We start from the raw sequence: 14000 nt of genomic DNA on the forward strand, positions 1-14000 counted from the left end.
GCCCGGGCATATAATGCCGTCATGAAAGTCAGTCTTGTTTCGTCGCGCAACTTCGGAGACTACAGCTGACGAATCATAAAAGCTCCCGCCTCCCGCAGTTCGGGGTATAACAACGTTTGCATTGCTTGCATTTACCTCGAGGACTACGCATCCGACTTGTTTTGTTCCGCCGCTTTAGCGTTTCCGTTCTGTCATCTCGGCGCGAGACGCGCCTTAGTCTTTCGCGCTTCAGTATTCCGTACTTTTCGCTAATTAATGGTCGAGCATCGCGTCCCACCCCTCCTCGCTGAGAAATATTTCCGCGGAATTGCAAAGGACGGTTTCTTTCGGTATTCAATAATTTTAGAGGAAACTAATTGTAACATTATATGGAAGAATTTTTCGAAAAATATTTCCCTCTTATTTCTCTATGTTTTCTTGGCCCTTTGTGTCTTTTTGCCATTTATTTTATTTTTTCTTTCCCTCTTTGATTCAAGTATTGCACTGCTCTCATATTTATATCTTTTCTTGTTTTTATACGAGACCTTATTATCTTTTCGTAAAATATATCGAATCTTTATCGCTGTACAACTCTTTTATATATATATATATATATATATATATATATAAACCTGCACATGACAATGTAGTGCGATCGATACACCCCCATTTAATATTGCGATCAATACGGAAACGGATGAGAAATATTATACTATATGTAAACAAATATTTTTCAAATATGAGCAGCCGGCGTGAATGCGCTCTGCTCGTTCTTTTTTCTTTCTCTCTCTCTTTTTCTCTCTCCTTTTTTTTATATTTTCTCTCTTTTTTTTTTTTATATATATATAACTTGGCACACGGCAGGCCCGATTTGTTCGACGCCGATACCTCTCATGTCGAATATCGGAGAAACATATTGCCCGGTACGTAAGTAAATAACTTTGTGATGACGAAGGACTGTCAATTTAATCGAGAGACAAATAATCGTAAATTGATTGCTACACAGTCATTTGGCGACGGTGTAACGATCCTTTCACCGGCGACGGATTCTAAATATCCTGTTTCGTTAGGTATCGTTAAAATCGTTTCTCATATAAAATAGCCGTGCGACGTCGCGCCGTAACGACCGCCACTGCGGGATTTATCCTCCCCGCCGTGACGTTTACGACGATAGTAAGCTCGTTTAAAAAGTAATATTCCGTGTTAACGAAGCACCGCGATTTGTCAGAAAACCGAGGGTTCGGTGTGTTTCAGATTTTTTTACGGAAAGCGCGGAACAAATATCTGGTAACATTTTGTTCGCTCGACCCCCTGACCTTAATCCCGGCCGGCAGGTCCGCTCGGGCGGTAGGGTTAAAAATCGAAGTGGAATTTTGACTGCCGGGCGTATATCGAACAATCGCTTTACTCAATTTTTCATCATTCTTGTCGGTGAACGGCACGTAATTCCGCGGGGCAACGTGACCGAGCGTAATTTCATCGAGCCACCCATTCTTCTGCTCTTCCCGCCCTTCTCTTTTCCCGCCGTCGTCTTCTATCCTACCCTCCGCTACACATGTATCCAACGCGATTTTCCGCGGGGTATAAAGTCCGAAAGCTTAAAACTAATGGACAGTGTAATAAGTTTAACTATTGTATAATCGCCGCTAATGGCAGGAACGTGCAGCGGTACTTTGACGAAAGATCTGTCCAAAGAGAAAGACAAATGCCTCTTAAAAGGTTCCCGTTGCGCCAAGGGGAATACCAGACGAAAGAAAAGATTATACAATTACGACGGTTAATGTAATAATGACGCTTAAAATATCTTAGACTGCTGAATTCACTCCGAATTATATTTTCATTTAGATTTCGGAGCGATCATCTAATTAAAACTTCTCGTGACTAAAATGCACCGTAATTCACGGCTCCTCGACCAGAGAGCTTTTTCCTTTTTCTTTTTTTTTTTTTTTTTTTAATCGATACATTTTATCGGTGAGTGTAATCGAAGGACGAGCGTCGCGGAGGCGATAAGAGGTAAATCCGCGCAAAAAGGTGAAACGCATTCGAAAGACCCTTTTTGCAAGTAGAAACGGCGAAAGCAGACGCGACAAGGACGAGGAAAGGAGTCCGAACGATGAATTTCATCCGTGCGCCATCGTACAGTTTTATTCAGCGGAGTTTGTTTGCGCAGCTGATTGCCTCGGCGTAGCAGCGACGACGGGAGTAACGAGAGTGAACTTAAGCGATCAATTAAAAATGTAAACTCGCCTAATTGGGACGTTAAATGGTATATCACTGCCGGTGGGAGCAGCCGCGATCCGACGAATCGTGACTCGTCTCTCCTTGATTGCGCGAGAAGCGAACCCACGTCTCGACACTTTTACGGAGTTGAAAGCCGGAAGTTGGTAGCGAGCGAGAGGGAGAAAAAAAAGTGAGACCGTCCTACGAAAGTTGAAAACGAGCGAGGCGTGCGTGCTTAGCGTCGGGTTTAATTGCCGATTTAACTGCGCACGAAAAGAATATTTAGCATCACTTTTTGAAGCTTTTAAAATGCAATTTACAGCGGGCATGAAAATGTTTGCTAATTAAGACCGAGCAGGATGCATGGGGTTTTGATAATAAAACCGATCGGAAGATGAATTCGTGTTAATTTAATTGATTCGTGGCCCTCTTTATTAGAAAAAAATGTTTTTGTTTTTTTTAACTATGTAATACAGTTCTCTTTTAATTTGACTTAATATTTTTTTTACGATCCAGCTGGGAGAAATAATTGGTTTCGCCGTAATTAGCGATAATCGTTGATTTGATCGTAGCTGGGCAATTTGAAAAGGCTCCAAAGAAATCCGCAGCGACACGAGCGGGGGTGGATTATGGCCGTGTGGCAACGCGGTGAGTGTGAACGCGGCCGGAATAGATCGCATAAATTACGGACCAGCCGTGGAACGCGCGACATAACGAGATAATTAATACACGGACGACTGTTCAGGCGAGAGGGGTGGAGAGTGAGATGAAACGTTGATGAGGGGAAAGAGAATGGGACGGAGAGAGGGATGAAGGGGAACTGGGTGAGAGGAAGAAAGCGATGGTGCGTGGGCTCGTGTATGAGTGTATATGTCATCGCCCTCTCTGCACTGGACAACGCGTACCCGCGCCAGAATGCATTTACCTACTGTTTCGTTGCTTCTAATGGCCGCCATTCGCCACCCCGTGTATTGTCCACGAGGGTCGGCCGACATCTCTTTTGTTCCACGCTCGTGTTGCGCGGGCGAAGAGGAGCGATCCCCGAATCGTCCGGACGCGTTCGATCGCGCGACCACGGCTCGCGAGCATGGATAAATTAACGCCGGCGAAGAAGAATCGCTGAGAAGTGAAGTTCGAAAAGAGCTATTACTACCCGCTCTCGCTGTCCAAATAAAAAGATCAAGACTCCTTTTCCCTTTATCTTTCTATTATTTTTTTTTTTTTTTTTTTCTGTCTTTCTCCCTCTTTCTCTGCACGTGTATGAGCGCGTATCCTCTACGGGAAAAGAAAAAGTTTCCCCTTTCTCAATCTGCAGTTTGCGCTAGTAATATCGATTAATCCATAAAAGATAACTTGTGGCCCTAAACTCCCGGCTTACCGGCCAGAATTACGTAAAGTTCCTCCGTTGCTGGAAGAGGAATCGGTAGATAAATTTTTATCACGCCGCGAGAATGTACACTCCTCGAAGGCGGGTGTACAAAGGACGGAAAACTCGCTACGCAAATCCAGACCGGCTGGTAAAACCGCGGCTCCGAAATGTCAATATAGCCCGTATGAATTCGTGCATTTATAACTTGGTAACTTCTGACACTATAAATCTACGTATCTGCGGATCTGGCGGAATCAGTGGATCCACGAAGCTATGAATCTCCTGCGCGGAGCGCACCGCCGCATACCAATTTAACCCCGTTTGAAAGATCTTCCGTTTTCGATGCGATAATCCTTTAACCCGCGGATGAGCCGGCTATTTACAGCAACTTTACGCGACAAGCGGGCCGCCTTCGGCGGCGAAAGCATTAAAAGCGCACTTGGGGCTGTTTTTTGTCCCAGTGCGTCATCATCGTCGGAAATTCCTAAAAGTTTTTTTCCCCGCGACGTTTTGTGCCCCCGTTAGTAAACCGCCTCAAGGCGGCTGGTTTTAACCACGAGAAACGTAGTCGGCCGCGAGTTTTTCGTCGCCCTGCCGCGCGGGATTCAGTTCGCGCGGACCATTGTCGCGCCGAGTCGGCCCGGGTGATTTTCATCAGCGACAATTGTTCGTATTCCTTCGTCGAGAGACCCGCCTGCCTTCCCCTAAGTCGAATAACTCACCGCGATTTCCGGACCTACGCATAAATTCAGCCCCGCGCGGCTAAATTGTGGCCGCGTGAACTTAGAAACATGGTCATGCGAACTTAGAAACACCGCCGCACGGCTTATTATCTTGAGAAGACAAATGCTAGTCCATCCCGGCGGCCGATAAATCGACGGGGCGAAATCGCGGCTTCTCGCTTTCGCGTTCTCTCTAAAATGAAGATTTAGCAAGCCCGAAAAAAGACCGCGGATGCCAGAGACATAAATCTCGAGAGCGAAGCTACTTCGCTAAATAATCTTTTATTCACTTCTGGAAGAAACGATTATAGCCGTCGACTTATTTGCGTAAGAGAAGCATTTCCTTTTCTCATCTCGACCGCGAAAAGTAAAATAACAACTGTATGTGAAATGAAGGATCGCTTCTATATTATACGTAACGGTGGAATATCTTCGAGGAAGGAATATCGACGGTGCAACGAATAAAGGTTCTCGATCATCGAGATGCAATCTGAAGGTCGTGCCTCTCCTCGCTTTTGTCGAAAGTGTGTGTGTGCATTCTATTGTACGGAGGTATGCGACGCGCATCGGCGGAAAGGAACGAAATCGATTAAAGCGCAGCATCCTCGTGCCGGATGCGGAATGCGGTCTCGTCCCTGAGTAAATGATGCCGCGTATCTTTTCGACGCTTCCGCCGCGAGGTCCGCTCGAAAGTGGACTCAAGCTTTAACTCAGATATCCGGGCAGCATTCCAAATTTTACGACGTGGAAATGCGCGCGGCGGCTTCCCGGTCTCTGACCCTCGATGTACCGCCATAACGGAGCAATCGCGGCGTGAATCGATAGATATTTATTGCCGCCGATGCGGCAGTAAATCGCAGCCGCTGACCGAAGTCAAAATACTTCTCTGATTCTCTTACATCTTTCATCACGGGGAAAATAAGAGAGAAACATTTCGTTCGCAATCGCGCCAGATCTTCCCGATATGGTGCGCGCGGAGCAGTATTAACGCGAATGAAATAAAAACGGGGGATTAACGGGCCGCTTTAAAAAATTCAACGGGCCCCTAATTTCGCTGACGCAAACGTGCCGTTTATAAACGTTAAGTAAAGCGATTACGATTTGCGACGCAAAATCGTATTTGCTGAGCGCATGGAAAATGTATTCGGTGAAATCGCGTTTGTGTATTTTTATCAACAATAAACCGCTGCCACACACCGCGCGACGAAATACCGAACGGCAAACGGACGCGTAATTCGTATTCGTCGATACGAAAATTAAATAAAACGCATATGTAAAAGCTAGGAGATTCGTATTGATATTCCATAAGCGATACCGTGCAGGTGATAGCTACTAAAGCAAGCAAACGAAATATAGTTTTTTACATACGCATATATGCAAATTATTTTAGGCGAATAGTCCCGTTTTTAATTTTTTTCCCTTTTTTTTTTTAGCAACGCAAATGTAAATATTTTTTTACTGGCAAAAAAATATTATATTTTTCTTCAAAATTTTATTATACTCCGGTATAGTTTATTAAAAATCTTGTTATTTTTTCTTATAAATTAAATATTCTTCCACCCAACAGCAGCAAACAATATTGATAAAAAAATTAACAAATTATTTTACCCATATACTTCGACGCATCGGGGAAAAATACCGCTGATTTCGACATTTATCGCGTACCCACGACAGTCGGAAAAGCGTTTTATATCAGAGATTGGCCGGATTTATTGCCTTTTCAACTTTAACAATGTCCGAGAAAACTTGCCTATCGGCTGCGAGCGACTTTTACGGAGTTCGCGACGAATTCGAGTTGCAGCGCGGTAGAAAGAACTTGATTCGTGCTTCGCACGTTTCGGTTCGTCTGAACTTTGCCGGTTTTATTGGTGCATCGTTTGGGAATTTCGTAAAAGATAAAATAAACGCATTAGAAAGCCAACCGTTGCTAAGTGATAAATCGATCTACGAGTTACATCACGAACGAGAAACGTTGCGTGTGTCCAGCTAAATCAATATTTATTCATCTCTTTCGCTATGCGAATGTTTCCATATTTGCTAAGCAGCTTGCTAAGCTGAAGCAACGATAATATCACCCACCCGTATATTTATTAATTTTTTATTAATTTATATGTAAAAAAAAATTATTATTAAGGTAAACATATAATATTATTGTTTCTAAAACAGCGTTAATTTAAAAAAAAAATAATTTCCTCTTAAAAAGCTGAAGGTTTTATTGTCTAATTAATTTAACGAAATTTTGGGAGGCGCGACAATGCTTTACTACGAGATTACTATGCCGACGTTCTTATCAGAGTTATCTCGCATTTCCAACGGCGAATATTCAATGAGCGAGCGTATCGTCTGGATAACACGTGTCATATGATAAAACAAGTTACACCCACTTGAACTTACTTACTTGAAGGCATCTCGAGTCACTTTGACGTTAAGCAGCTTAAACGGCTAATACATCCGTGTACGCCGTTCCGTACATCGGATTAGCCGCATCCAAGGGCTCCTTGTTCCTACGCGCTGTAAATTGGAATCTGTTCTCTATTACTGTACTGACACTCAGACCCGACACAATTTCTCCTTACTAGTGAATAGTAAGCACGTGCATGAACAACCCGGAGACAAAGCTACGACGGAGATCGTGAAACGCGTAATCTTGAACAAAGACGCGCGCAGTTGAATATATCTATGTAATAATGTTAGTTATACTGAAAATTCTGTTAACAAAGTTTAGCAACAATAGACCGTAAAAGCAGCAGCACGTTTAAAGTGACTCTTATCGAAGACATGGCTCGTGAAACGCGATTAATTGTTTTCTTATTTCGCTTCAAGACGAATTTGATTCCCTCCCAACTTGGAAGAATATTTTATTACTTATTGTAATAGATTTTCCTTCGATAGCCTTTCCTTTATAAAATAAAATAGCATAGGGTTGCAAATTATCTGATCGCAAACGCAATTATTGCTTCTCTTCCGTACAAGCGCGCGATTAATTCAGCGCTGTTATTGTTGTGAACGTGAGCATAAGTTGGTCGAAGTAATTATCCTGGCAAGTACGCCGGCCGACGTTGATACGTAACTGAACTGAGAATTATTCGTGTAATCTACATCATCGTAATGTTCCGCAAACTGGAATCGATTATTTGCCACGTTGAACTTCCATTAGCGCCGACCAGCTGTGTTTATGTATCTGACAGTTGTAACGCGAATACAATTAGACACGCATTAGCAATCGTACTTTTCTCGATTTCTATTAAAATTATCTTTCCCCGAGAGCGGGGTTAACAGTCGATTAAAAAAGCAAAGTAGATCAAAGGGGTATTCTTTGAAAGTTCGCCAATTAATCAATAAAGTAAAATTTCTCTACTACACATCGCTGTTATATACCGTCTCTTCTAATAAGAAAGAGAAAATTGAAAATCGATTTATATTACTCGTGAAACGACGATGAATTATCTGTAAGTTCAAGTTTTGCATACTGCATGCAAAAAAATACTTTAAAGAAGCACAATCGTCTCTTCCTTGCTCCCTATAGAATGCCATCGTAAACTATCGATCTAAAACAGCGTAAACACCACGTAGGAGACAGTAGGAAACGAGAGATAGATGCGCCGCCGGGTCACAAAGAAACTAATCTCCAATACAGCGTAATGTAAAGCTGATGGCCTTTCGAGGCGGAAAAAAAACGACCTGCCGGAATACGGTCAGCGCATCTTTTGCATCATAAACGGCGATCTTTTAGTAAAACTTGGCCGGACATCATCGGACCCTTACAAAAGATTTTCGGTAAGATAGCGACATCACGTGAAAAGGGTTGCCAGTTTAAACATAACTTACACGATAAAATGTAAAAGTTATATTCTAGTTAGAAATATGGAATTTAATTTATTAATTTATTATTTAACGCGCTTATTAAAATAAATATTTTTCAATAAAAGAAATAAAAGCTGTATGTTCTTGATACGTTAATCCCGGTTAAATATTAAAATTATACGGTGAAATATTTTTTTATTCGCACAATCTCATTTAAGGGGGAAAAAAATAAGCTTAGTTCATAACGGAAAGAAACGAAAAGAAACGAGAAGGCGGTGCAATTTTTTCTTCTCGACTATGTCGATATCAAAAAGAGGTCACGAGGATTTTCTAGTCTTGGCGGCGTATTTGAAACGTCAACGACACCCGCGTGATATGGCACCGGTGATGTCTAGCAACCGGAATAAGGCAATACTGCAAGAACTTCCTTGACGGTGAGCGTTCGAAGAAGTTTCTGATAGCTGGCAAATTTTTCTCACATTCGTATCAAATCAGCAATTTTATTTTTTTTTTATTTTTTTTTCTTTTTCTTTAAATAAAACAATAACTTGAAATAAAAGTTTAAAATAATTTTACTATTTAGTCAAATCTTTACCTCAGTAAAACATCATATGTACAAACAGACTTTAATCGGTTGAAATTTATTAAATAATTAATGAATCAATTATATGTTGTATTGCAATTTAATTAGCTGTGCTGCGCGCGATGCATTTCTAAATTTTTAGAGATGCGAAATTATTTAATTCGGTCGCTCATATGGCATTTCAAACTTGGTAATGTCGTAAGGACGGTGCGAAAGTCGGTCGCTCTTTTCGCGAAGATGACGGTTTGGCTTTGAATGCCCCTTTTATCGCTTCGCAGGGTCGGGCTACGCGTCTTCTTCAAATTCGACACATCCATTTTGCCTGCCGCGATAGAATCGAGACGCGCTTCTATGACTCGGGATGACAGCTCAGCGAGAATGCGCCCGGTCATCGCAACGTGATATAAAACTCGAACGGCTAACCGTGACGAGAAGAATTTTCCTGGATGAAAGGTGGACAGTCGCGCCGTATGACTTATCGATCGAACGTCGTCAGGGTGCACTATTGTCATTTTTTAAAGCACCTACTTATGCAAACAATACCCTGACGATACGATTTGATCGCCGTTGAAGAATGCGATTTATTATAAATGTAAAGTGGGAGATTTAAGCGCGACGCAAGTTTACGATACTAAAATATGGCAAGAGATGAGAGCGATAAGAGGAGAAAAATACGACTGAAATGTCGCCGAGATGCATAGCCTGCTTGCGAGGAAACGAAACGTCGGTTATTTCGTGATTATGAATATACATAAACTTGATATAAATATTCCTAAAGGAATATAAATGTACCTCTCGTCGCGGGCACTATCAGCTATTGCAAAACCGCTCGTAAGTAATCGATCGCGTTTTATCAATTATCGACGCTTTTAATCGGGCACCGCTGCACCAGCAATAACACCGTATCTGCGGCTCGCCATCAATTTTTTTCAACTTAATCACGCACCTTTTATTACATCGCGATATAGCTTTATCGAGCAGCTCGACGCAACACGTGTAAACTCGCGTAAACGAATACCCGATGATTAAAACTGTCTCTCGCCGATTTATTTTTCCCGCATGCCACCGGTTTATGCGCCCGCGTATCCCCGTGTCCCGTAGAATTACGCTCGCACTTTGTTATGCAAAATCTCCCTCGCGGCAGATAATCGCGCGCTTATCGTGAGGGGTAGCAGGTGCGATGATACCTAATCGAGCGCGTGCACGAGGGGGGAGCACGTGGTGCTCCCGAAGTTTGCGAATCTTCCCGAACGTATTACCAATCGATATTTAAGTAACCCTTCCGGAACGACATCGTTCTTTAACCGAAAATCATTTTCTGTTACAGAGGCGCGAGCCAGAATACTCGGTACGGCGGATATCTACGTGAAGACCGGAAGTCTACTGACGCTGACGTGTCTCATGTCGCAAGGTCCCCACGATCTCGGAACGGTGGCTTGGTACCGAGGAAATCAGGCGGTGGTGACATCACCACGATCAGAAAACGACGTCGAAGCGGAGCCCCGCATAACCGTCGAGACGGAATGGAGCGACGCCCTCACGTCGAGGCAAGATTACATGATTAAGTCGTTTATTTTTCAAATAATTAGATTTAAATTGGAAACGTTTTCGAAAATAATTATTAACTAAATTGATTTCATGTGCAGCGTATAAAAAAAAGGGAATAAAATTTGGCCGATAGGCCAATCGTTTCCGTCAAATAAATCTCGTTCGCTCGCAACAGTCAGTCTCTCTCGCGGCAACGCGCGTGTACCGTGATTTATACTTTAAATATCAAAAACTTAGTTAACGCGAAACTCGTTTACGCACTATGAGCAGAATGGAGAGGAAAAAAAGAGCTCGTCACGCTCGTCGCACATTCAGAGTCATCGCTTCCGCGCGGGGAAATCTCATAAACGCGTACACCCGCGTGATATTATTGTACGAAGTGCTATTTAATTTTTTACACCGGGCACCAGTCGGACGAGTAACGCCGGATAAATAAAAAATAAGGATCACGCGCGCCATATATTTGCGGTCGCCGCATTTTAACGTAGTTTAAATATTTCAATTTTTGTCACAGCGACGCCGCGGCGCGTTTTAAAAACACGGATTTTACAACGCGTCCGCGATACGCGCATGCCGCAAATTTTGTAAAATTGTTTAGCGAAGGGTTCAACGCGCCTCGCTAAAATCAGCTGGCGAGCTGAAAAATGTCATCAGGTATTAAAATGTAATATTAATCGTGTTCAACTATTTGCATTCTTTGCGGCTTCTATCAAGCGTAGAAAATATTCGTCCAGCGTGATTGGATTTCAGTTGTTCTTCGCCAGAATATATCCGTAAGTTTTTTTTTTTTTTTTTTTCCTCTCGACGATACTTTCATCGAACCGTCCGTCGCGTGTACAATATTTCATCGCGCGCGGTGTAACCATATCTTTTTCGAGCTGCCGGCGAAATAAATAAATGGTCCTCCGCTTATCCCCTCCCGCGCCCAGGGGAAATAATGAGAAATAATGGCGTTCCCCGGCTGGTTGTCCCGCCGGTCCTACACGTCGTCGCGGCTCTTTGAAAAACTGATCCCACGTTCAAATTAATTTATTTCTTGATATCCGCGCCCCTAGGCCGCCTTAAAAACGCGCGATACGCATACCTCTCGCAAACTATTCGCCGATAAGGAAGTCGTGACAAGAACTTTTTACTATTCGTTAAAGTTTCTAATTTATTTACGTGCTCGTTACAAACGTTAATTTATTTTTAATAAAATATTTTAATGGCCCAAATTTATTTAAATATAATATATTTTATATATTCTACGATTATTAATGATTTCTACTTTTTTTTTTTTTTTTTGACGTCTGAGATAAAAATTGTTAGGGGAACTCGTTCGGGGGAGACGGTGGATATCTAAACGCAGCCCGCGGCGTCATTTGACGTCTGATTATTCTAATTGTCTCGGGCAGGATCCTAGACAACAAGGTCCTTTGTCACGTGGCCCGCGCACCGTGAAGACGCATCGGACATGCTCCGCATTTCGGACGACCTGGCTGTTCAGCCAGGTCGCTTGTGTCGGCCCGAATATTGCATCGCCGTCGCCGTTGTGTCCCGCCGCGCGATGTCGCGCGTCCGTTTTTGGACGTGATTGACGATTGTCACGACGATGCCGTTACACCGCCGCGTCCGCAAATTTACGGGGCCGCGGCCCAAGAAGCGAATTAATTGTCGTCGCAGCTGTCTGTCCGCGCGACTTCCGCCCGACGGAATCCGTCACACACACGTCCGTTTTCAGGGATGATCCCAACGAAGCGGTTTGGAAGTATCTCTAGATAAATGTTCTCACGACATCGTCGTCGTCGTATCGTTCAAGTGACATAATTCTTAATATATTTTTAGACCCACCCATACACTTGCTAATTATTTAATTTAAGCAAAAAGTTTTCTCTTAAATTTTTTTTATGTATAAAAAAAATTACTTCTAGTCGAGTTTAAATTATCATTCTAGAAATGTCGGAGAAATCATACTGAAATTATCCCGTATTAACATTCCTACGTATTTCCGAGTTGGTGAACATCGTTTACATAAAGGTATTCGAATTTCACGTTAAAGCGATCTCGCATCTGCTAATCTGCTTGATTTTCAATCCTGGAACTTTCGCGCCCATAAATCACTCCTGTTCCTTCGATAATATTACTGTGTAACCAGATATCGTTTCATTCCGTCGTATCGAGATTACCTTCCCTACTACCCGAGAGAGCGGTCGGTTCGCCGTCGTCGAGAAGAGCTTAGTACGGCGATGCTGTAACGTTTTCATTATCCACCGGACTCCACCGGGCTCGTTGTTATGCCTCGTCGTCCGGCATCGCGATAATTATTTCGCGGTACACTCGGTTCACGGAAATGCGGTAACTGCGTGCGGGACAGCGTTACCGTAACCTTAAGCGGCGGTTATTGGTCCCACGAGCGTGATGCATCACGACGCTGCGCAATGAGCCTAACTACTGAAACGCGGCAAGTAAATGAGTAATCGATAATCTGTTGGGAACCGCGCAACTTCTTCACGCGATGTTATATTATGTCGTGTAACGGATATCCCTATTGTCCACGTATATCTTATACACGTAGTCCGGACACGACCACGTATCGCCTCTCTTCTAAAAGCGATAATTAACGAAAGGCAGCAACTATTAATATTTGTAATCAACAATCCGTATTGAAGACACAATTAAAACTTTTCACGAATCTTAATCTGTATCCTTTCTCCTCGCGGTCGAGAAAGATGTGTTAAGTTAAGTCTCGGTAACTTTCTCCTCTGTGTTTAAATTGAAAATTTAACAAAGATAATTACCGAACTTACAACGATAAAAACTTTCGAGCAGTTCAATTTTTTTTTTTTTTTTTTTGTTGATTAACAAACAATCGGAAGAATTCTTTCTTTATGCGATGGAGTTATTCGAACCGTATTCGTTTTTCTAGCCAGTTTACCGTTAAATTGGCCGACAACCGATTAACTTTCTCTGTAGCATTTCCCTAGTAATTATGAGCTTACCTTCCCCTCTCGTGATTAGCGCGGCGCCTACAGGTTTAATTTTAGTGCATCTCTACGTCGGGTTTCCAATTGCACAATTTTCTCTCTGTCTTTTGCGTACTAAACCGATTCAACATTCATATTTGAGGAACTGCATTCTCATCGCACTCGCAAAAGCCTTCCGACACGCGATACGCCATGAAAATTCGAACCCGCTTCGGTTTCTATCGATCCAATCAATTTAATTTACTGCATAACGGTAACAAGTGTCTAACAAACAAAACGGAAAAAGAATGAAAAAGAAAATATTTTGCTCTCTCCATTCTCCTCGATTATTACTATCGAAGTTGATAAAAGTTCGGTCGGATATAGATTCGTGTGGGAAAAAAAAAAGAAGAAAAAAACGCACGATTCTACACAGCCGCAAAAACTAATTATATCTACGCAGACACGGCGATGTGATAAAATAATAGAAATTATAATATATCATTGCATAATTCAGTTATCAGGTACCTATTATCTCGAACGTACTCTCATAATACGAAATTTTTACGCATTTACTTCATCTCGTATTTATATGTGCAGTTAACAGTCCAATTAACAATATCGAAATACCTCGAGATTGTATTTCGAAATCCTGAAACGTGATAAAATTCGCGTGCATTCGGAAATATCTTCGGGAGAAATATACGCGATGCGATGTGGAAAGAGGAGGAACAAGTAATTGGACCGTTTCGCTAATAATGTCATGGATAATTATCGCTAAATTGACGATACTATGTTGTTAGTTGTGCCGTTAGTTATTTTATACGATCCTG

The 14000-nt window shown here is 42.4% G+C and overlaps 1 protein-coding gene across 3 annotated transcripts in view; it reads left to right on the forward strand.

Annotated features, from left to right (window-relative positions):
• Positions 1-14000, forward strand: part of Dpr1 (defective proboscis extension response 1) — a 251820-nt gene that overhangs the window by 206354 nt on the left and 31466 nt on the right. For all 3 annotated transcript variants that reach the window (XM_070663424.1, XM_070663422.1, XM_070663423.1), the window contains one exon: positions 10005-10224. In XM_070663424.1, coding sequence (XP_070519525.1) covers positions 10005-10224 — 220 coding nt within the window. The remainder of the gene's footprint in view (positions 1-10004; positions 10225-14000) is intronic.

Source organism: Cardiocondyla obscurior, linkage group LG11 (assembly GCF_019399895.1).
Source record: "Cardiocondyla obscurior isolate alpha-2009 linkage group LG11, Cobs3.1, whole genome shotgun sequence".
Lineage (NCBI taxonomy): Eukaryota > Metazoa > Arthropoda > Insecta > Hymenoptera > Formicidae > Cardiocondyla > Cardiocondyla obscurior.